Genomic DNA, 25461 nt, shown 5'->3' on the forward strand with positions numbered 1-25461 from the left:
CTTACCTACTGGTCAGATACCAAACTGGGCGAACAGGATATTTGGGGGCATTTTACTCAAAAGTTAGCAAGGGGCGATATTTTGGGCCTACCGCTCACACTATAACGATCTGGCATTAACCAAACTCCCGTCTGGGTTGGTCAAATGTCACAAAAGCAGCTCCCCTGTGGTACACCCAGAGACTGAGTCATCTCTGTCACCAACCTGGCTTTGACAAATGGGATACTATTGGGATTTTCGTGGTCGGGGATTTGATTAAAAAAGATTTGATCCTTAGGGTTGAGGAGCTTAGAGGAAAATACGAAATGGCCCAAGGGGAAATATTCAGGTACCTGCGAATTAGACATGCTCTTACCACAGCTTTCCCAGATCTCACAGACATACCGGAGTCGTCCCCCCTAGAAGATCGATTGCGTGATGGGCCACTACACTCAAAACCCATATCGCTGACGTACAAGAAACTATGCAACAACCTACCTGACACATTCCACAAACTTAGAGAGCAGTGGCAGGGAGACCTAGGACCCATTGACGATGAAGACTGGCAAACAGCACTAATGTCCCCCAGGGAAGCAGCTATCACCCTCCACTTTAGACTGATGCAACTCAGAACTCTACATAGATCATACTTAACAGGGATTACCGTGGCCAAGATAGGTGCTAGATCAGATGTACTCTGCCTTGGGAGATACCAACAAACCTCTACCTTCTATCACACGATTTGGGAATGCCCTGAGCTACGGCGAATATGGGAAGGGGCCACGACTCATATCCAGACTGCCCTGGGAAAAGAACTAATCCATACACCGAGACTAGGTCTACTCAACTTTTGGCCACCGACTGACCTCACGGAGGTGGAACAACAACTGATTACACTAGGCTATACCCTGGTCAAGAAGAAATGGGTTAGGAAATGGGGCAAGTGGAATGTCTATTGTGGAAACCTGTATATCCACATCGGTGGAACTTGAAATGCAGCGTGGTGGAGAGCGAAATGTTGAAATATTGTAATTATAACCTCTCACCCTAGGTATTGTAATGACACAATATATGATTATTCTAAATACCAAAAGGAATGTGTATGTGCTTATGCTGTTGAAATTAATAAAGAGATTAATACAAAAAATGGTGTTGGAATTGTTTTACGTTGTAATTTGCTTACATTTTGGAATCTGTAAAAGAGTCAGCAATTTGAGTAATTACGATCCGATGAGACTTAATTTCTGCAACTAAAAAATCGCCATCTGTTTAAGACAAATATGTTTTAATGCTGGAGATATGAATATTGGAGCATCCCGTAAATCTTTCTTGTAAAGGGAAAAAAAAAATACCTGGAGAGAGTTTGAAAATCTGGGGCTGATGTTGTTGGCCAGTGGGTTCTGGAATTCGGACACACCCTGAACCAAGCACACTAGAATTGATAAAGCTGGAAGGCTTGGTTCTACATTTATTGCAAAAATCTTGCATGGTGAAGAGGACACTTTTTTTTTTGTAATAATAAGATAGTGTAAAACAGTTACTTCCGAAGAGCACTGTGTACCAAAGCGGTGGTGTGTGCAACGCAAAAGGATTTCAAAGTTGAGATGTGAGGCATTTTATAATTTTCGCAGTGACCAGGGTTTTAAAAAATATGGTCCTCCTTTGTAGTACCTATTTAGTCTAAAAGCTGTCAATAAAGTAACAAGTGTTAAAATTCAGAGGTAAAGTGCCCCTCGAGTGTTTCAGAAGCTTTTGAGCAGAAACTTCCAAAAGCACACTGTCCTGCTCCATCAGCTGTTCTTTGTCCTGTTTTTATCTACCCTCTCTGAGCCAGCTTTTATCTGTCCCTCTTGATGTGATACTTTCAAAACCAGCTGCTGTCTGCACTCTTAACATTACTTTACTTCAAAGCTGGTCCCTGTCTGCGTCATTTCCATGGTAACTGCTGTGTGCATTAGTTTCTTGTTACCTTCACTTTCAAAGCCAGCTGCTGTCTGCACCAGTCTTTACTTATTACTTTCTATTTCAAAGCTTGGTCCTTTCTTCATTCTTTACCTGAGGGGTTCTCTTTTGAAGCCTGTACTGTTTACTTGTAACACTCAAGTGGACTCCAAAAGCAATGTCCTACTGAATCCTAAAGTACCAACTCTTGCTTCCTCAGGCCTTGTTGACTCCAGAGGATGCTGTGCTGTCCGACGAGTTGAACCACGCGTCCATCATTGATGGGATCAGACTATGCAAGGCTAACAAGTATCGTTACAAGCACATGGACATGGGCGACCTGGAGGAGAAACTGAAAGATGCCCAGGTATTTGAGGAGTGGGGGCTGGGGCTGGCGTAGAAACTCAAGGAGGTCCATATATGGCATGGGTACTCTAACATGTGTTCCCTGGGGCTGCAGAGTGTGGTCTGTAGTGCCCGCGAGGGCCGCGTTGATGCCATCCTGGTTGGAGTGAGGCTTTGTGAGGAGAGGGGCTATCGCTAGCTTGGGGGATTCAAGTGTAAAAAGGAAGTGACTTGATTATTGAATAGGAATGAAATGCAATTGAACAAAGTGAAACAAGAAAACCTGGGATCAATCCTGCCTTATCTACTTGACCAAATTGTGTGATCCTAGACAATTGTTTAATTTCACTTAGCCTTCTTTTTCTTCGTTAGGACACACGAGTACCTTGAAATTCACAAGTTCAGTATGGGTGCTCTACAAAACCTTCTCTTGTGTTTGATTTAATGAACTGTAATTTTGTCCATGTATGATAACCACCCAGACCACTCACAAGGTATATGCGACAACTGACTTGCCTCTTATTTCACTATTGGCATGGTCAGGGTGGGCGGAGGCATGAATGTTTCTAGGTTCATTTTTGAAAATTATCAATTTTAATAATACTTCTGAATGCACTGATATAATCTGATGTACTAGGGTGAAATGTATCTGCATGTTAATGAAATACACTTTTGAATTTTGAAGAGAATATCATAGCGCTACGAGGCCTCCGGGTTGTTTGCGCTTAATAAAACCCAATTAATAATAATAATGTTTTTACACGATTGCTGTAAAATGTCTGTGAGAAGTTGGCCTGATATATAATGTTCACTATTCTAGTGAGCACTTTGTATCAGTCCAAACAACCCTTATTGATTGGTTCTAAGTCAACCTTATAGACCAGCGATCCTAGTAGCATGGATACGAGCAGTCTAAGGCTAAACTCTAGAGGGCGTGTTAAGCCAGCTGTTTTACCATCACATATACCCCTTGAACACCAAGTGAAAGGACACCACACAAGTTGTTATGAAAATAAACGTATATTTATTTATAACAAGACTACCCTGGCTCTTTATGAGACAGGGAGCTAAGCACACAACAAAACTCTTAAAGAAATACTTAAAGTCGCACAATTTACACAAATGCCCGAGGGGCACGAAAAACCATATACTATACAAGTGGAATGCGAAATTACTAGCAGGTAAGTACTACTCTCATAGACTGTAGAAACGCTAGGCCTACAATGCTGAACCCTAAGATTAGAAGCAGGAGGCCCAGGGACGTCGTGTGCAGAGTGGGAACTCTCACGCGTAATGCGGGACAAAGTCTATGGATCCTAGTAAATGCTAAGTTAGTGTTCTCGGGCGAACCCGACTAGGTAGGTCAAAAACGAAAGTGGATCTAGACACTTAGAGAGTTGGTCTACGCTGGAGCACCGGGGTACTCGGTTTACCTAGCCCAGGGGCTGCGGCTGCATAGGGTTCAAGTGTCGTCGGGTTTCTTCGTTGATGAACCAGGAGCCTGAAGTGGAAGTTGCTGGCAGGCGACCAGTGGAGATGTTCCGGGCTGATCCAAGGGCTGGATCAGCTGAAGAAGGATACCTGTAAGCAGAGGGGACCAAGTTCTGAATCACTAGCCAGTGATTAGGTGGGCACCGGACGAGGTCACTCAGCCAGGTGAAGAGGTGACACTGGATTCTGCTGCTGCACGGACCAGGGCACTGATGTCGACCAGGCTGGAGGTCTGCGAGCTGTCCCACGTCGGATGTCTGCTGCTGGCGATGCTGGATCCGGTGAAGGAGGCAACAAGCCTTGGCTAAGGCAAGCCCACGCGGTGACACAAAATGGCGTCTGGGGTGGACCAGGAGGGTCCTAGGAAGTTCCCCTTCAAGAGGAGACAAGGGCCAGTCCAGAGGAGCTAGACCAGCGGTGAACCAAACGTAGGACATCGTCTGGAGGGTCACTAGCCAACGGGCAAGTGACCGGGACAACGCGGTGAGCAGCAAAAAGCAGAAGGGCCCCACGCAGATCTCGTGGATGCAAGGGGGCTGAACTTCAGTGCTGGAGCTGCTCAGGGTCGGGGCTTCTCTTACCCCAAAGCACTCAGTCGAGGGTCACTCCGTGGTCGTGCTGGACAAGCGTCGTGCAGTCTTGAAGATGGCCGGTCCCTCGAGGTCTCGTCACACCCACAAATCTCAGCTGGGCTGATGATGCAGGTAGAGGTCAGAGGTGCCAGAGAAGCCGGTTCTCGTCGAGCTGGGCAGTCTTGATCCGGAGGAGAGACTTACAGCAGACCGCGATGCTTGGATGGTGCCTGCTGCTGCAGGGTGACTACTCCTTAGTCACAAGGGAGAAATCTTAGGAAGAAGTCTTGAGTTCCTTTCGTGGAAAGTAGTTTCAGGATTCAAAGATGATCTAATTTGGAAGGGGACCTGCTCCTACCTTTTATCCTGAAAAAGGGGGCTGGCACGCGACTAAGTCCTGCCCTATGGGTGGGACTAGGAGGGGGGTGGTTACACCCCTCTCCTTTGGCGGGCTTTTCCCCAGATCAGGGGCTGGAGTGCCCCTGGAACTGGTTCAAGCCGGCCTATGCACAGTGAGCACCGGGGTGCCACTTGCAGTCACCTTCCTCTAAAGCCCTGCCTACCTGGGATACACAAAATCCTGTCTGGGACGGTGCTGGCACCGCCCCTGACAGGAAACCCTTTGTCCAGGCCTCCGTTTGCTGGAAGGACTCCCAGCAGCAGGAGGGCAGACTTGTGTCTCGGTGGCAGCATCCATCTTGTGGAGCTGAGGCTTCGTTAAACTTTAACCGGGGTTACAGGCTACCAACATGTCTTCTCCCTCTAGAGGGGTGGAATGCTACCCCCGTCGCCAGAACTGGCGAGGGGGTAGTATTCCAAAGCGTATGACACCTTACACGACATGTTTAGATAATGTCAGTCCAAAGTTACCATAACCGCGAGGATTATAAGGCACTTAAGAGTATATGGTCTGACGCTATCATGGAAACGGCTAAGGGATAGATCCCGAAAGCCGCAGACAGGCTCAGCTCATGCCAGAGCACCATCTCACACGATTCCAAGCACTCTGCCTTCAGGATTGTTAAGGCCTGCCATAGGAGTGACTGATAGGAGATCTGTGTGCCCATTTGAGGGTTAGATATAGGTATACTATATCTAAAGCAAAGGGTGATTACACCACCTTGCCCCAGCTGTCAAGCAGCCACTTGTGTCTGTTTAGTTAGTCAGCCCAGGGGTGGCATAATACATGCTGCAGCCCCTGGGAGACTTCTGGGTGCACCTCTGCCCTGGGTACAGGGACTTGGAGAGGGCCCAGTGCCAATCAGATATGTACCTAGGGTACATGGAATCCATTTTAACAGAGAGAGCAGTGGGCCTGGGGTCCTGATTAGCAGGGCCCCAGGTCAACTAAGTCAGAAAACCAGCAAAACACCAGGCAAAAAGTTGGGGGCAACCATAGTCAGGGATCTACCTTCCTACAATGTCTTTAAAAGAAAATAATGCTTTCCTAAAGTTAAATGGTGCAGGACACTTTATTTGCTTCTTCTATACTTCAGTTAGTGTAAATAAATGCTTGCCGTTTATTTAACATCTTTTTGAATGTTACTGCACGATCAAGTAACCAGCAGTTCAGTGCAGTTACTGTACTTTGTGCCGCATGTGACAGTCAGAAGGGCCGCATGCAGCACCCGGGCGTACTTTGAGTATCACTGATATATGAGTTGCTGGGGACATTTGGGATCCTGGATTAGAAACTGAAGGCGTCCCAGATATGGGGTTGAGGGCGGATAAGAACCTAGAGGAAAAACTGAAGGATGCCCAGGTATGGGGGTTTTAGGGGCTTCTGAGGGCTAACTGCGGTGGCTTCAGATAAGTGGGTGTAGGATAATCTGTGGACCTGGGAGAGAAACTGAAGGCCGCCCAGGAATGAGTGTGCTGAAGGGCCTGCAGGCCTTGAGGAGAAACTTGAGGAGAGTTTGGGGCTGCTGAACCTCTAGGGGAAAAGCTAAAGGGTGTGGAGGAGGCTGGAATCAGGATCTGGCTTGGTGGAGGATTACCTCATATAGGGATACCAAAGGACTCCAGGAACATGTAGGAGAAACTGAAGGGCATCCTGGTCTGGGGGTGTAGGATGGCACCTGCTGTCCCAGGCGGTCCTTGATGTAAAACTGAAAAACACTTTGGTACACTGGGGGTCCAGACCACCTGGTGGCCCTGGGATATGGAGGAAAAACTTGAATATACACATGTGTAAGGGTATTAGAGGGTGTCAGGCTCTGGAGGAGGAACCGAAAGACACTCCGATCTTGGGAGAGGTGGGTCACTTGGGAGCCATGATGAGAAATTAAGAGTCACATGCTTGGAGGTTGTGGGTTGTTAGGTGGGTGCCCAAGGGACCTTAAGGATAAATTGAAGGGCACCCAGGCACTGGTTGCTGGGGCCTCTAGAGGCGAAACTAAAGGGTATGCCCTATAGTGATCTTGTGGTATGGAGGAGAAACTGACAATGTCCATCTACAGTAATGTATGAGCCCGGGGGGAAACTGAAGTACCTATATGTATGTAGGTACCGGGTTGTACCTGCGGTCAAGGCTCCAAAAGTTGACCAGGTTTGGGTTGCAGAATGGGGATCAGAGGGTTTGAGGACCTTAAGTAGAATTTGAAAAGCACCCAGGTACTGAGGAGCAGCGAACCATGAACACCTGGGGCACTTAAGGAGAACATGGTATGGTCATTTTGGTGCTGAAAGTCAAAAGAAGCGAGCAGGATGCTCGGGTAAAGTGGAATGTAAGGGGTGGGAAGACTGGGAAACCTGTCGGAGAACTCGGAGCCCAGGTACAGAATGTGCGAGGGCTCCGGATGATACCTGGGGCCATGGAGAATAAACTGAAGGAGGCCCAGTTGGAGGAGTGCGGTAGTGGGTGAAGGGATCCAGTGGGCCTCTGAGGAGAACAGCTCTCTACTGTTTACATGGGCAGGTGTTGGTTTGCCCATGATGTTGAAAGTCTACACTGGTGAGTGGAGAGCAGCTAATGCCAAGGCCAAATTAGAGCAAACACATTTTGCACTGACTATTTGCCATTTAGATTCACAGAGATGTAAATTGGGTGCAAATGCCATCCACAGCCTAGTACAAATTTTATTTCTCCGGAGATGTATTTGCGTCAACTATTTGCACTTATGGCTTAGTAGGAGCATTGTTGCTGTTGCTAGAAGAAACCAGTATTACATCTGTACTCGGGATGATTGGCCTATTGAGTGCTACTTTTTTTTGCTTTGTCATAAAAAACATGCACATACTACCAAAGTTTGTCTTCGCTAATGCAGTTTGACTGTGAAGCCTCCCACCTCTATCATACCCCATGGTCCAGAGCTTTTGAAAGTCTCCTTATTGGTTGAGGCAGAGCCAGTTGCAAGTGAAGGGTTAGCCCTTCACATAGCAAAAGCGCTCTGCAGTGGTAGCTCTCTTGGACCATCTCCTCATTGTGAACATGAAGGAGCAAGCTGAAAGGACAAAGGATGCCATTTTGCTTTTGCATGGAAGTAGCAAGCTGAAAGGACAAAGGATGCTATTTTGCTTTTGCATGGAAGTAGCAAGCTGAAAGGACAAAGGATGCTATTTTGCTTTTGCATGGAAGTAGCAAGCTGAAAGGACAAAGGATGCCATTTTGTTTTTGAATGGAAGTAGCAAGCTGAAAGGACAAAGGATGCCATTTTGTTTTTGAATGGAAGTAGCAAGCTGAAAGGACAAAGGATGCCATTTTGTTTTTGCATGAAAATCAGTGAAAAATAGATCTATTCAAATATATTTTGCAAACAACAACTAACAACATGAAGTATTTTGGGTTGTGGTGAACTAAAATTCCTCCTTACACTATTTCCGTACGTCTTTTGTTTCTAGAAGCACAGGCTCCGTCTAATCGCTACTGATGGTGTCTTCTCAATGGATGGTGACATTGCCCCCTTGCGGGAGATCTGCGACTTGGCCGAGCGGTACCAGGCAGTGGTGTTCATTGACGAATGCCATGCCACAGGCTTCATGGGACCCACTGGGAGGTACGTGAGCGCCCAATCTGCATAAACAGTGCTCCATATCAGTAGTACTGGTCAGTTCTGTCCTGCAGTTAAAGGCGGGGTGTGAGGCGTTAAACTTTAGGTCACTAGATGAAGCTTGGCCAGTACTGGCATTAATGTAGGGGGGTACAGAGATGCCTGCTACTAAGACCGATTCGTCCACTCCTAGTATCGAAGGTAGGTGGAAGCTTAGAGCTCCCAGTTCACTACATTGCGATATGGTGCAATAACTTTCGATTGGTCAAAAATATGATCTGCACTTCCTTTGAAAATGACATCTGTAGCCCCCTCAAATCACACCCAGCAGATAATGTGCCATGGGTTAGCTCAGTTGTATCTCCCACTCTCTTCTCTTTCCATTCTAGGGGAACTGATGAACTTCTCGGGGTGATGGATCGGGTGGCCATTGTGAACTCAACTCTCGGAAAGGCCCTCGGTGGAGCTGCAGGTCAGGAGTCTTCATCTACCTCAATAGGGGATCCACAGCTTTTGTTATAACTATCTATAGTGCGCATTTCTGCTCTCTATATGCTCGTGTGACGCTTTCGGACCCCGGGCTTGATTTATGGGTCTGGATCTCAATGACTGGATACCTGGTGGTTTTTGAGTCACTGGGGTTAGTGAGCGGGGGCCTGTTTGTCCAATGTGTTGTGTAGTAATTGTTCCTGTTGTTAAATGGGAATAACAAGGTGTGGCCAGCAGTGTTAGTGATATTTGATGTATTCTATGTATGGTACAATGGACTTTGGCATGTGTTTCGTTCCAATGGGGTGCCATGTTGTACAATCCTTGAAGAGTTGTTTTCTTGAGCAGCATTGTTGGCGAACTATAAGGCTTTGAGATCATGTGCAAGCGTGCGCGTGGTACATTTATGCTAACTTTTTCTCAAAGAGTCTGATATGTATGTGGGCGTAGACAAAGCTGTGCACACGGTCCACTAAATTGTCTATTAGGGATGTTTTATGCTGGCGCGAAACACGTCATTGCCCATCAAGCACTTTACAATTCTAGGCCGTACGCTAACAAGTAGGTTGCTTGGTAATTACAGTTGTCAGTGTGCTTTGTAATTCTAGACAGTTCTTGAATGTGGTGGCTGTCATCTTTAATGACCATGTTGGTGTTTTTCTTGTAGCATCAGGCGTTTTCATATTTACTTAGAGAATAGCCAGGAGTGCAGGAACCTGTGGGTGGAAGACACCATAGATGCTATAATTCAGTCTAGTTTTGACGGGTTGTAATTGATCATTCTGATGAATGAAATGATTGACGTCCTGTGAGCATACGGGCCTGGAACATATAAGTAGGCTGGAGAACATCACCCACCATGAATCATGCTGAAATGTGGTTAGCATTTTATTATTTTTCGAAACTGCTCTTTTGAGCGATGCCTTATGTTATGATGAGGGTTTTCTGAGTTCTGGTGGAATGTTATTTCAGATTCTTGGTGCTGACGCTAAAAAAGACAAAAAAAACATTTTTGTTTCATGGATTTCAGTACAGAGCAAGCATGAGTGTTTTATGCAAGAGGATTCAGATGCAGTTGTGGGAGGATAGTGCTTTTAGATACATCACCTCTCGTGCAGTTTATAGAGTTAAAATTGGGTATGTTCACCCAGGAGTAATTTCACAAAGAAGGTACTCCATTCCTAGGGAACTTGTTAGTTTAGTGTGTTTAAGCTACCTAATTTCCTGGACTTACCTCCAAAGGTATGGAGTGGGTGAAGGATTACAACATACAGGGCAAAAACATTGATGTAGTTACATTTTAGGCAATATGTATAGTTTTTAAACCATTCCAACAAGTGGCAAGTTAGAAGCGTACAGTGCGCAACCAGTCCCTTTGCCTGTGGATATTGTAGAAACAGGGTCTTTTGTTAACGCAGGGCCTGGAGTGCACTGTTCCTCTTCGCGCTTGCTGGGAGGGATGTTGTTGGTCTTGGGATAGGAGTTCTGGTCCTAGGCCCTTCAAGACGAAGACATGGACTTCCTGCTGTAAATTAACTGTGGACCTGTTCATCAGATAAGGGGAGCTTGGGACACCCTTATAAATGCCAGAAGTGTTAAGATCGTCTGATCATCTTGATGTTTGGCCACACCTCTTGGGTAAAAGAGGCCATCATATGGGCCCTACTCTCATGACCCTGGCGGCAAGTCTAAAGCATGCTCCTGATGCGCTGCTTGCGGGGTCGGCCTGTTCCCTCCAAGGCTGCTTGCGGGGTCGGCCTGTTCCCTCCAAGGCTGCTTGCGGGGTCGGCCTGTTCCCTCCAAGGCTGCTTGCGGGGTCGGGCTGTTCTCTCCAAGGCTGCTTGCGGGGTCGGACTGTTCCCTCCAAGGCTGCTTGCGGGGTCGGCCTGTTCCCTCCAAGGCTGCTTGCGGGGTCGGGCCGTTCCCTCCAAGGCTGCTTGCGGGGTCGGGCCGTTCCCTCCAAGGATCTAGGAGAAAGGAATGTAATTGGGTTCCTCAAAGAAGCCACACAAGGGCTAACCACAAAAGGGGGAGGAGCGGTCACTCAACGGGGATGAATACACACTACGTGAGTTACAAAAGGTCCAAATGGGGGGGGGGGGTGTACAATGTGAGGGAGACCGCAGTGGGAGGACAGAAGACGACTGGTGCTCACCAACAAAGCAAAAGAGGGTCTGCTAGACAAGGAGTAGGAGAATCCGCAAGAAGGCGCTGGGGAGGTCGGGAGGACCCAGCCACACAATTTGTCCTCTATTTCTGCTTTCTCTTTAGATTTCAAGTTGCGAAGTATCTACCTTGAGGAGCTGGTGGTTACTGAGATGGGATCACCCAAAGTTAGGAGAGGTGCTAGTGGAGGGGGTAAAATGAATTTCAAATGCTCACAAGCCAGGCACACCGTTCATTTGACCACACTGCCCCAGTTCTTCAGCCGATTCGTGAAGCGCAGGCCTGCTGGGTTCATATGGCGGGTTCATGCTGATGAATTCTGTTTAGTTTTCAGAGCGAAAGTTTCAGCGAAGGTGCAGTCGTACAGTGTGTTACAGGCGCGTAGGAGACACTACATTTCTTGGGGGGGGGGGGGGGGTACAGGGACAACCTCGTGGACTTTCCAGTGACCCTACCCAAATATGCGTGAGACTGTACACCTGTTGAACGAATACAATTGCATAGTTTTGAGGAAATGAAATATTGAGAAAGGCAGGCATGGTACACTTTTTTTGCAGCAGGCACATTAACCCTCCATGCTACTTTACGATGAGCCAAAAGTTCCACTAGACAAAATTCCAAGCTCTCATTAGTAGGAACATGAATCACCAGAGTTATCTTGACATTTTTATTGTTGCCTGAAAACTGCCTGATTTAAGCCAAAAAGTATTTTTAAACAGAGCGTCCCCAACCAAAGTCCACACTATTTGTGGCTAAACCAGTCGCACCACCCTAAATCCAGTCCTGCTCCCAGCAATGGGACAGTACAAGCATTTCCAGAAATGGGGTCAGAGCTAACCTCCTAGCCATTATATGAGGAACAGATATATGTAAGTGGTGAGGTATAATACTTCCCCCAAATTCTAGCAAGCAAAACAATTTGGATCCCAAAATTTCAAAATATTCTGAGGAGAGAAGTCTACTCTACCCTTAAATCATCTACAAGAAATCTGTTTATTTGTAAAACGCTGCAGACCCTTATAGGGCATTCATGAAATATTCCAGTACTTTCATGGTGCACCAGGGAAGTCTGTCTTTTTCTAGGAGAAGATCCGATTTTCTTTTTTCAAATGTCTTAAGTCAGAAATAACTTCCACTACACCAAGGTCTTCGTTTTTTCATGGGCGAGACCCTTATGCCAAGGAGTACATTGAATATGACTGTGGCAGAAATTTATCAGGCCACATTCATGGGTACCTCTAAAAATTCCCTCTGGTATACAAGGGTCAGCATTTTGCCATTGACACCACCTATAAAAGAAGTACAAGAAATGTTATGACCAGATTTACCGTTTCAACATTTTAAGAATTACATGCATCATGTAAGGGCCTTTGGCCAGATATGGTGGTGAGTGTTCTGTGTCCCTGACGCTGGTTATGACTGGGTTAGTGGTTTTCTCAGACAACTCGAGTCCCCGCAGCCAATGATGGTGTCTTCATAGAAGCATGTAGGGGCCTGCAGTTTGCCATACATAACACCTCTCATCCATATGTGGTTAGTGCCCTTGTCCATAAGGCAAGAATAATCTCCAATATACCAGACTAGCAGCACACATAACACTATGACACACTCTCATTATCTCTCACACACATTCTCACTGTATCTCTTCCACTTTTTCCTACCTTTGTACTCTCACACTCACACACAGTTATTATGGCATCAATCAGGGTTGTAGGGTGGAGGAAATAAATAATGTGCTGATCCTGCAACATACTTTCAGTCTCCTGAATAGGGATGCCAGCTGGTCGAATTTCTACCAGCATCACCGGTATTTTGATGTCCCAGCCAGGACAAAAATAAGCAACATCACCTAAAGCTTGTATTTTTAGCACTTATTTGTGAATACTTCAAACAGCGAATACAAATGGAAAGCACTTTTAAATGTGTTGTAGGGCTGCATTAATGATCCATGACTAATAATTACAGTTTAATTTTAATTAAACAAAAGGAAACAAGGACAGAAGAGACATATTACATATGAATTCAAACCATTGTAATTTCAGCCGTATTTAGTTTGAAGGAAATGCCTTTGCAGACTCTTTAAACACAAACAAATGACCGTTTTCATTTTTTTTTTTTTTTGGAAATGTGGCCTTTTCACTCAATGCATTTTCCTACTGCAGTAAAAATAAAATGCAAATGTAAGGAATAATCAATAGGCAGAGTGAGGAATTAGGGGTACTGGAACTAGTGTCCAAAACAAAAAAAAGCCTCCTTAACCAGCTCCAAAGGGATGTAAATGGTCTTTAAAGACTTGTGAAAAACTTGGGCGCAGCGGAGATGACCTGTCCAGCCCAGCCCACAGCAGCTCAAGCTGCAGCAGCCCAGGCTGAGACATAGGATCACAGGTAGCTGGAGGCAGGTCAAAGGTCCAGTGCAGGGCCATTATAGGTAGCCCTTTCACGGCCTAATTGCCCTGAGATTCGCAGAAGGGAGAGGGGAAATTCTTTTGTACCCTCACCCTTGTCCCCCGTTTGCCCCCACTCCAAAATCATGTGGGGTGGGGTATATAACCAGTGTACCCTACACTTCCTAAGCCCATGGTGGGTTAACATGTCTACTTCAGACATCTGTGGGTGCACCCTGATAATCTGGACTTGAAATTAAAGCTAATCTCAGGCATCGCTGATTTTGGCCGGTAATCACACACTTGCACTGTGCAAATAGGAGATTTTGTCTCCAAAATGGAGACGCAGAATTACCGGTCTTTCTCCACATGCGGATTCTGCATCCCATGGACTATACAACTCCCATTTACCTCTTGCTCCATGCAGGGGGGCCTATGCCAAGCTGAGGGTGAAGAGACTGTCGAGGCAGGTTGGGGGCTCTCAAGCAGGGAGCAGTGCTTAATTTGAGCTGGTGGTGTCCGGTGCCTGGAACCGCCATTTATGACAGCTTGCCACATGGTGGCGCTGTTTGTATGAATTAGAGATGATCGGAACAGCAATTGTTTATTGATTCAGTATGCATTAAAACAACTACTGCCTGCTGCCCACGCTATTTTTTTATTGCGTTGGAGGCCTGGAATAGCCTGAATTGTCACACTTGTAGTGTGCCAGATAGTAGTAGTTGTGTCAGTACAGTCATTGGCAATGACCGCAGTGGCAATGGGTGGTGCAAGCTGCAGAGGCCGCCTGACTAGAGCCCTGGCACTTATTGTTTTACAAATTAAGCACTGACTGGGAGCATTTCATGCTTGCCCATGAAGTAGGAGATCGGACAGAGCTTGGGATCCGCTGGTGTCCATAGCCCCTGCCCGATCCGCAAGCCATTTTACTGGGTGGATTTTCTAGCTGGTAAAATTGGGCCCAGTGCCGGGTGACCGGGCAACCCGGATTTGAGGTTTAGTCCCTGCTCTTACCCACCTGTCTTGGTAAAGTTAGCACAAGTCCTGGTTTCCACCATGGTCGAGCAAACCCAGAGGGAGGCAAGTTTTCATGTGTTAGCAGCTTGAGCAATTACATTATCGTATATGTTATTGTGTGTAAAGGTTGCATTTTAACTCCTTTGGTGTCACATTGTCTGTGGTTTCTATATGGTGAGCGCTGTCAATCAAGCCATTCTGGGCCCCTGGGTGGACGTACATTTTTTTTCCTACTTGTATGTTTGTGGAATGTCGTCGTTTCTAAATTTGAAACTCTGGGCACCCTAGCCTGATGTTCTTGCACCCAGTAGTACCTTAGCACTTGTGATCAGGCAGAGTGGTAGCTATCCTGGAGATACTCCTCCCCTTCCCCTCCCCCCTGTTACTTATTAACAGGCCCTTACCCTTCCATTTCCCAGAAGGGCTGCTTCAGTTCAGAGTGTTTCATGCAACATCCATAAAGTTTCTTTTACATCAAAACATGACCTTACATATGAGAACATAGAGGGTGTCACATACATTATTTATAGTTATATTAGTGAGCTGCTGCTGTGTTATACAACTGGAAACACACGTTACTAACTGAATATTAAATGTAAACACATTTTAGAATTTGGACCAGTGTTCTTGTACTTGGCAGTGACCTGGCCAAAGAGGACATTAAAAAGCTGAAACTGGGTCACAAATTCAAAAATGCTTCGAACAGGGGCCCCTAACATACGTTTAGCCTTGAGCCCCCAAAACCCTTAAGATGTCCCTGCTTTCTGAAGGGTTTCTATAGAGATGTAACAGCACTTCTGACGAGACCATATCATACTTTACATTTACTGAGGAATACAAGTGAATGCTTGAATTAATCTCAGCCACTGGCAATTCCTTGGTTGGCATCTATGTCCATCGTTTTTGCCCACTATGCCTCCTCCGACAGGAACCAGCCATTTGCAACTCAGCCCTGGTCCTTATGGGGCTTATGCAGTAGAAGCAGTCTAGCCCAAATTACCAGGCCAGTTCCCTCCGAACCAGAACACAACCAACCTCTGACTCCTTTCGGCCTGTATGGGCCCCTTTAGTAGGGTGCAGCTTGGTTTCAGTGGCTCAGAGAAAAAAAAAAGGAAAAAAACGTGCCTGATTGCCGCATCTCTCCTCTGTCGTCCCTCCGTCGTCTCTCCAGGCCAGAACAGGAAGCACCAGGCTCCGCATAGCCAATCACAAAACTGCAATATAGCGTTGTGGTTGGTCTGAGAGCTGTGGTCCGGCACTCAGACAGGCAGTGGGAGCCTGGGCATGTTCTCCACCCAGGCTGTATTGCAGCCTGGGTGGAGAACAATTAAAGTGAACATGAATGTTTGGCCGGCCCTAGAAGGCCGGTTCAACATTCATGCGCACTTGGAGTGGGCAAACGACTGCTCCTGTGTGAGCAGTGTGGACCGCCCGCAAAGCTGCTGCGATTCAGAAAAGGGGGTGGTGATGAACAGAGTGCCTGAATTAAGCAGACCACTCTGGGCCAGGGACAGACTAATTTGCATATAGCCAGGTTCTGAGCTGGGATGGGGCAGTGAGATAAATAACGGTGATGGATCAAGCCCTGATCTTTGGACTGGGTAAGAGTGGTCTGCTTAATTCAGACACTCTGTTCATCACCACCCCCTTTTCTGAATCGTTTTTGGCCACTATAGGTGTGGCAGGGTATACTCAGACATGAGTCCCTTTCTCACTGCTCCATCAGGATTCAAGCAAGCCGGGCCGAAGAGGCTGAAATGCCAGAAACCGGTCCCCGGTAGCTTGTCTCCTTTCTGGTGAAGAATTGGCTTGGTAGTTTGGTCTGCCCTGTTCCCATGATGCACTGGGCCAGGGACAGACTAATTTGCATATAGCCAGGTTCTGAGCTGGGATGGGGCAGTGAGATAAATAACGGTGATGGATCAAGCCCTGATCTTTGGACTGGGTAAGAGTGGTCTGCTTAATTCAGACACTCTGTTCATCACCACCCCCTTTTCTGAATCGTTTTTGGCCACTATAGGTGTGGCAGGGTATACTCAGACATGAGTCCCTTTCTCACTGCTCCATCAGGATTCAAGCAAGCCGGGCCGAAGAGGCTGAAATGCCAGAAACCAGTCCCCGGTAGCTTGTCTCCTTTCTGGTGAAGAATTGGCTTGGTAGTTTGGTCTGCCCTGTTCCCATGATGCACTGGGCCAGGGACAGACTAATTTGCATATAGCCAGGTTCTGAGCTGGGATGGGGCAGTGAGATAAATAACGGTGATGGATCAAGCCCTGATCTTTGGACTGGGTAAGAGTGGTCTGCTTAATTCAGACACTCTGTTCATCACCACCCCCTTTTCTGAATCGCAAAGCTGCTGCAGCAGGAAAACATGAAATAATGACATTGAGTTATCATTTTATGTTTCCTTTATTTCACTCCTGCAAAGCTGTAGTGCAACACTCCTTCGCCTTAGCGGAGGAGCTGCCACTGAGATTGTAGCACATGTGTGCGCTTCTGCCGGTAGTTACCTGAAATCTGCCAAGATGTCCAAATGACCACAGTTTAGGTTGTTGACTTCAAGTCGTCATGTTGGACTCATCTGTTGTTCTTGGAAAGAGGGTTTTAGATAATTTGTCAGTGGATAGGCAGATGTCTGGCCAGTCTGACTAAATCAGTGTAATGAAACTGGCATGGCCATGCTGTATATCAATATCCGAGATCGTGTCTCAGTCCTGGTGTTCGGATGGGAATATGGCATGGCGAACAGGTACATACTCCTGCCCTCAGTGTCTGACTGCATGTGAATAACCTTTTGTTATCCAAGGAGTCACACTAATCAAACGGGTGCTAAGGGGCCCAAGCCTCTCTCTGGCAATGATGAAGCCAGAACCTGTTCTTTGAACTGGAGAGGCCCACATGTATCCAAGCCTTGGAAAGTAACATAAAGTGGGGGTAGCAGCCTACAGAGGTTTGGTGAATCAGTAGATTAACCACATTTTTTTCATGGACATATAGTGTACTGACTCCACTCATGTAAAGTTCTGCTGATCTGTGAATCTCAGATCGTTGCTCTGACATTCAGTGTGCATGTCAAGTGCATGTATGTGCAGTCAATGTATGACACATGTATAGTTGTAGATCTCTGTGTGGTGTGTGGTCTGACAAATGTTACAACGTGTGCCCTTATACTTTTGGCGTAAGCAGTATAGGCATTTGGCATGAGTAATCAGCATACATCTTTTATTGTCCAGTTAAAGAGAGGGATAGTCTCCTTGTCAGTATAAGTTTTAAATTAACGTTTCCCCTGAGCCAGAAAAAAATGAAAATTACTCCCGAAAGTACTCACTGTACAGTACAGCTGAAGCAGGAGTTGGCCAGAGTCAGGGAAGTCGAAGAAAATGTCAAAATCCTGAGAAATGTAGCCATTGTCAAGCTAGATCTTTCAGGGGACTCCATCACATAGGTTGGGCGATAGAAATCTTAGCTGTGGTGACCTCTAGTGGAAGTAAAGAGCTCAGTAATTCCACCTCATTGTCTGAAGTTCGGGTGTTTCAAATGGGGTGCTACTAAGCAAAGATTGTTTGTCCTACAGCCAGTTTAACACTGTTTATTGCTGCTTTTCAAGTACTGGGGATTCCCATAATTTCTACATTGAGTGATTCAAGCATGTGAATCTATGAAAGATCCACTACTAGAGAAAGGCAGAAGGTTGTCACATCCTGGTCTCACAAGTCCTCTTTTTCTCTTTGCACATATTTAGGAGGGTACACTACAGGACCAAAGGAGCTGATCTCCCTCCTGCGCCAGCGGTCCAGGCCCTACCTCTTCTCCAACACTCTGCCACCCGCTGTGGTGGGTAGCGCTTCAAAAGCCCTGGACCTCCTTATGGAGAGCAATGTGATCGCCCAGTCTGTGGCATCAAAAACTCAGCGGTAGGTATAGGACCAGCACCACAATGTCTCTGCAGTAGCACAGTTGGGTTCCCCATGGCTGTCTCCTCTGGGTGATTGCATAGGTCTGGTGCTGCTCCTTAAATAAAACCATGGCCATCGTGCCCACCCGGTACTGCCATTGTCTCCCTACTCTTTACATACTGGTTGTATATGATGTAGAATTTAAATCCATAGCACGGTGTCCCCATGACACCTGCTCTTCATTTTAACTGTTCATGAGAAATTGTTTTCCTAATTTCTAGTGAGCATACACCCACAACACATTCTTCATGCTGAGCACAGAAGGTGGTAGAACTGTATTTGCTGCAAGCAGACCAAGTGAGCTATGTGTCCCAGAATGTTGTAATGTTAGTGCATATGTAAGATGTATTCCCTTTTATAGAAAGAGTAACACTGGGCAATCTAAATGTCAGTGATACTTGAGCTGTTTAGACTAGGTTTCCACCACCCTATAAGAGTAAACCTCCTGAATGTCAAAAAACTAACTAGGAGGCCATTGACAAGTTAGTGGCAACATTGTAGTGTCTGAATTTTGCATTTTCAGAGACCACAACAATACTTGGAAGTGTGTTTTTTTATACAAAGACTTATATAGTGCGAACTTGACCTGAGGGTATTGGGGATCAGAGCCCTTTACACGAGCACCAGTTGCGTTACATGAGGACACATTAATTTTTGTTACGCACGGGGAGATTAAGTGATTTTTCCCAGAATCACAGGCTGTGCGTGCCCTTGCCGAGGCTCGAACCCGGTTCCCCAGATTTAAGGTTGTCCGCCCTAGCCGTTAGGCCAACTACTCTTAGATGCCTTTGAGTTGTGCAATGTCCAAATAAATGACCTAATGCATGGTATCCAGCTTTACACCTTTTAACTCTTTTCTAATGCCCCAGTATCTATCCCAGTGATTACAATGTATGTTTTTTGATGCATTTGCTCCCCTTGCCATGAGAAAATATATTTACATTGTGGTATTGCATCTTCTTATTGCTTAGTCTTGTCCTTCATTCACATTTTGTGACCTCTTCCTCCTGAGTCTACCTGTGGTTCTATGAACATATATCAAGAAAACTAATATCAGCATGCACATTGCCAAAAGCAGAAACCTAAATATTGTTACCCTTTACCTAGAAAGTAAAGACAGAAATATTGATGGCAAAAATATTGCAGAAAAAATATATAAAATACAACAGTAAGCTAAACCACAATAAAGAAATAAATATACCCTATACATTAAAACAAATTAAACATAACAGCAATCATAAACAATTGCAGTGCTTCCTCTTCAAGAATAAAAAAAACACTAAAAGGAAAAGAAAATATAGACAGACACCAAGTTACTCAAAATACAAAAAAACTTGAAATTAGGTTTTGTAACCATAGCACAGAAGTAAGATGACGTTTAAAAAAAATATTTTTAAATTAAAAAATAAAACCACTCGACAAAAAAATGTCTTCCATAAGAAAAAGGTGCCAAAAACACCACCAAACAGACCTCTAAAGCTCTAGAACTAAAATTAATATGCGGAATGGGAGTTAAAATGTGCACCTGCAATGTAGAAATGTTAAAAAAATTAAAAAATATATATATACACCATCCCAAATAGTGCATTTAAAACAATATTTTTCTATACTCTAAAACCCTCAGATAAAATGTCAAATCCTGCAAAATATATTAAATCCCAAAAAAGGAAACTGCGGTTAAATTATAGAGGATATGCTACTAGTAAGAAGAGCACCACCACTAAGAAAATACACAAGAATGAACTAAATATTATTCAAATGCATGCTAAGACAGGATTACCTCTAAAAATGAAATAGTTGAAAGCATTGGGGAAAATAACCAACCCCCTTAATATTACTTAAATAGGAGTCATATTTTACAGGTATGAAAAAGGCTGGTACGAGCTCACAAAAGCCAGTAAGAATAATAGTTAAAAATATTATACCACACATTCCAAAAACAAGCAACCGGCCAAATCCATGGCATAAAACCCCCCAAAAGGTTAACTGCCAGAAAATGTAGAACAGCTAGGGGAAAAACAAGAAGCACCTAAACAATATGAATATGTAGACATACCCCCCCACACTAATCACACATAAAAATAGACCCTTTTACTATATGACAACCTCAATAATAATAGAAGAATGATAATTTATGCTTCCAACAATTTACTAAACTTAATACGCCGTAACATATGGATGATTAATTGCACTTTCAAGTTGTGACCTACACCATTCAGTCCAATATACACAAACATCCCATTAGTGTATGCACTGTTACCCAAAATAGTTCAACTTACAATAAGATGCCAACACGTATAAAACAACAAACTAAGTATCGCAGACAAAAAGTAATCACAGATTTTGATTAGGCAGTGATTTTGACCATACTTGGAATCCACCCACACACTGCAATTCAGGGGTGCTTCTGTCACATTAACCAGAGCATATGGAGACACCTACAAAAATCCACCCTAATTATAAAGTACACAACCTAGAATTTTCCCACGAAATAAAAAATGCTAATGGATTCACTACTTGTCCGTGTAACAGAAGTCAGTAAACATTATATTTTCATTGAATTCCACTATTACCAACAACATGAAACAAAACTAGCTCCTCTGGTGGATTATTCTGAAGTTACTCTGGTTGGTCGCGTGCACTGATCAGGCAATAGACGCCTACCCACTATCTCATTTCACAGTGGAATGTCTCTGACAGGACCATGTCCCAAGAAGCAAAGAAAACTGTGGAAGCATGACAATTCCACCTAAGAAAACTTGGAAGAGCCAGTCTCCCAATTCAAGAAATACCTTTAAAAAACCAGGAGCTAAGAATGTAACGATTCATAACCCAACTCAAACCAAAAATCTCAAAACAAACCTAACAAATGCATGAACTCCTGGCATGTAAATTCAGACTTTTTATTAACAACCCAGGCCCATCACATCTAGACTCAATAGATAGAACGTCACATTAAAAACATTTTAGCCTCCCTTAAACATGAACACTTATGCTATTATGACTATTTATTTTGAAATAGTATTAAAGTAAATTTAAAATCCCAATCTGAATTATTTTTTTAAATACAAAATTCAGATTGATAATGAAATGTACTATAATGAACATTTACCAATAAATATACAATATGAAATAACACTATTGAAACAAAACACTATACTATCACGCAAAATGCTAATACCATAAAAAATCATATATACAGACAAATAAAAATAACATAAAAAATATTAACAATGTCCACCCAATAACATTAATAAAATAACATGATTTCATAGCTGAAGTCCGCATGAGTGGAATGACGATTCAAAAACACAATCCCCCCAAAAATCAATAATCAAGATCCCCCCCCAAAAAATATGTAACAAGAAACTAGAGCAGTATAGAACCTTCATCACGAGTCCACTAATCGGGGGAATCCGTTCAAAACCCATCCATGAAAACATTTTCCTTTATATAAAAAAGGCATCCAGAGTAAAAACAGCAGATGTCTGAAAATAAAAATCTGTGAAGATATAAAGCCACCTAAAATACTTACAGCCATAGTATATAACAAAGTACAGTAAAAAAGTATTAGAATCAATCCTAAACACAAAATAGTAAGAAAACTAAGAGTAAAATCCTATAGGAATTAATGTAAACATATTGTATTTATTAATTTTTATAAAATAAGGGATATTTTAATTTAAGATTTAACTGTTTTCTGAAAAAATAAATGTTAATAAATAATGATGCAAATATAAATCCAATTGTTTCCATACATCTTAATATATAATGACAAAAAGCCATGTAAAAAATGTACGTTCATTAAAAATTTCTGTACATGTTTTACAAAACTATAGAACTACAGATAACGTACACTACAATTATATCATATGTGTAATTATTTTGAAGTTGCATTTTTTCCCTTGGACTTTAAAAAAAAAAAAATGTGATCATTGAAAGACCATGCAGAATAAATATAATATACTTAAAAGGGTGTTCATGTGTTTATAACACTACAATGCAAAAATACTTTACAAAAACCGTGTTAATAAACAATTTATATTATAAATGGCCATCCTTCTAAATGTACAAAGTAAAAAAAAAATGCTAACAGTTTATGAATGCCACATTCTCTATTCCCAATAAAAACGTAGCCAAATTTGGGAAACTGTCACCCTTGGGGAAGTCAAATTTATTATTTCCCACTCCAAACTTAACCACAGTGGGGATAGTCTTAAACTTTGCAGGCGGTCACATTTAATATTCCAACTGCAAACTTAACCACATTCGAGTAAGGGTTGGGCTTTCGGGGTGGGAGAGAGAGAGGGTGAGATTTACTATTTTTATTCTAAACATAATTACATTGGGGAAAAGGCTGTCATTTTAGGTTTAAAAAATGAACTACTACAACTAAATTATAGTAGACATTACACTAAAAAATAATACATTCCAGAATAAACATTTTATTGATCACAAAAAAGTAAACTAAGTAACATAAAAAATAAACTGGTCGCACTACCAAACAAATTGAACAGACCAGATACTTATTGTAAATTTAACATTGATATCTATAATAATTGTTTAAGTACATTTTTTAAATTAAAAATTGATTAACAAAATAGATTATATACATTATGACTCCCAATGACAAAAAATACAACAATCTAACTCTAATATTTTAACGATAATAAATAATATTTTAAGACAACGATAATCTTACCTGTAATATTCTAAACATTATATTTTTGACATCCTAGAATTTAAGACACAATATTTGTATCTCACAATATTCTTTCCATGATGTTTTGTTGGAACATCTTTACCTGCTCCTGTCTCTCACTGTGGCAATAATCCGGAGCCCATTCCTCTCTCCTATCTTAACCTCTTCACCCTTAGCCCATCCCTTCATGTTTCTATTGTGACTTTTACTCCTAGGTGGAGCTCCTGCTTATACTGGCTGAAGTTAGATTTTTTTAAATAATATATGGAGTTCTGACATCACAATACCTAATTCCAGAGCCAGCAGCCAAAGTCAAAGGCGGTTCCGAAGCTTCATTGCAACTGCAGTTCAAACAATAATATTGAGATTTGGCTTGTGAAAAGTGATCAGCAGAATGGAGGTGTGGGAATGTGTTCACTTTTTCTATAGTGTAGGTCATTACAGGAAATATGAAATCTCTGCATGTTTCCGTACATTCTGAACTACAGCAATTTTTAATCGGACTTTTATCAAACTGATTCTAATGTATTTTTAGTACTAAATGCTGTTTGGTGTATGTTTAATTTAGCACTATAAATCCTACTTTTATTCTTCATGTCTACAAACATTCTTTCCATTTCCTATGAAAGAGCAAGACACCAAGGATTTCAGTGGTTTGTGGGAAGGGTGAGGGTGTGACCAAGCATTATAATGAATAAACCACCATCTGCCACCTGTTAAAAGGACATTGTAAGTCCCCTTCGTGTTCCATTGATTTGTATAGGAACTCTGTGTAAAGGCGACAATAGGCAGAGTGCTTCAAGTATGTATTAAAGATAAGATGGTATGGCAGCGACAGGTGACACTCCAGCTACTGTAACCGCCATGGATAGGTGTATACATACATACATTTGTTTGTGCCACACGCCATCACTTAACAGCAAGTGAGGTGCGTGGCTTTGGCATTTTTACGTCAGTACATTCTGATTTTGGACTTGTTGCTCTATATGGTCACAGAACTCCTTGGTGACTTGCAATATCCTCGTACTGTACAGCAAGGGGGACTTTATCCCATATGTTTCATGCATATACAAACTGATGTGACTCATTTCCTGGTATCTCCCTCAGGTTCCGCTCTCAGATGACAGCAGCGGGGTTCGTCGTCGGCGGTAACAATCATCCCATCTCTCCAGTGATGCTGGGGGATGCGCGGCTGGCATCTGTCATGGCCGATGACCTCCTGGAGAGAGGTAGGAGATATCCATCGGATAACACAGAGCTCAGACATTGAAGCTGTCCCTCACTTTACATTTCCTCGGGCAGTAGAGATATCTCACATGTTAAAAAGATCTCACATTCTCTAACAGCAGAGCTATACCTTTGGTTACACAGATTTGAGATTCAGGCAGTCGTCTATTCTCCCAACCTTTGGGCAATAAAGAGTTAATTTTTAGACAGCAGAGCTATCCCTTGGGTACCAAATCCCTGCAGTGGTGCATTTGAGGTCCTGCTGGGGTCAGGCATACGTGCAGTGCTACTTCCCAGTGTCCACTCACATTATGGCATTGACTGAGGTTCTAGAGAAGCTAAAACTGGTGCATCTTTAACAGACTGATACAGTGACTTAAATTCACTGAAGTCTTGTATGGAGCAGATACCAGTGTAACATTGCCAACCAGTTGCAAAATACAACATGGCAGGGGTGGGAGGCAGACACTGGTGTAGCAGTGACACTGAGCTGCCAATCACAGCATGATTGATATCCATGGACACAGAACTTCTTTTTGGACTGACCCTCTGCCTTTCTCCTGCAGGAATCTATGTGATCGGATTCAGTTACCCCGTTGTGCCCAAGGGAAAGGCCCGCATTCGCGTGCAGATCTCAGCCGCTCACAGCGAGGAGGACATCGACCAGTGTGTGTCAGCCTTTGTGGAGGTGGGGCGCAGACATGGAGTGGTGTCCTGAGAGAACCATCCAGGGCAGAAGATGAAAGTGAACCCTAGGATAGGGCGAGGACATGTTTGACAAAATAGACCGGAGTCTTGAGGGCACGAGCATGCCGAATAATGGTGACGGTTATTTTGGAGAGAGTGGCCTCAGAGTCAAGGACCCCATGTGATGGTGTACCTGCACGGTCGATGTACCCGCCCACACCTTGTCAACGGTGTACCTCATTAAAAGCAATATCCTGAATCAGTGCGTCAGTGTCTTCTTTAAATCGAAAGACTCCTCCTGTGTGTTCCATCCTACTCTCTACTGCAACAGGTTTCCTCTTTCTCTGTTACTTCCCTTTCTTTGTACTCCATGTTATCTTGTACCCACAATCGTAGATATCGGCCTGCCCTGGCCAGCTTAAAGAGCCAAGATGGAAAAGAACAGATTATTAGAGCACTATTACAATATACCATAACACTTGCATCACTACTGCCACCCTCAGCCCACACACGT

At 43.9% G+C, this 25461-nt stretch overlaps 1 protein-coding gene across 1 annotated transcript in view; it reads left to right on the forward strand.

Moving 5' to 3' along the window:
* Window positions 1-25206, forward strand: part of GCAT (glycine C-acetyltransferase) — a 95135-nt gene extending 69929 nt beyond the window's left edge. The window contains exons 4-9 of the mRNA XM_078684112.1: window positions 2141-2287; window positions 8169-8323; window positions 8707-8789; window positions 18118-18289; window positions 24141-24262; window positions 24827-25206. Of these exons, the coding sequence (XP_078540238.1) occupies window positions 2141-2287; window positions 8169-8323; window positions 8707-8789; window positions 18118-18289; window positions 24141-24262; window positions 24827-24978 (831 nt within the window). The 3' untranslated portion in view covers window positions 24979-25206. The remainder of the gene's footprint in view (window positions 1-2140; window positions 2288-8168; window positions 8324-8706; window positions 8790-18117; window positions 18290-24140; window positions 24263-24826) is intronic.
* The last annotated feature ends 255 nt before the right edge of the window (window positions 25207-25461 follow it).

Source organism: Lissotriton helveticus, chromosome 1_1 (assembly GCF_964261635.1).
Source record: "Lissotriton helveticus chromosome 1_1, aLisHel1.1, whole genome shotgun sequence".
NCBI lineage: Eukaryota > Metazoa > Chordata > Amphibia > Caudata > Salamandridae > Lissotriton > Lissotriton helveticus.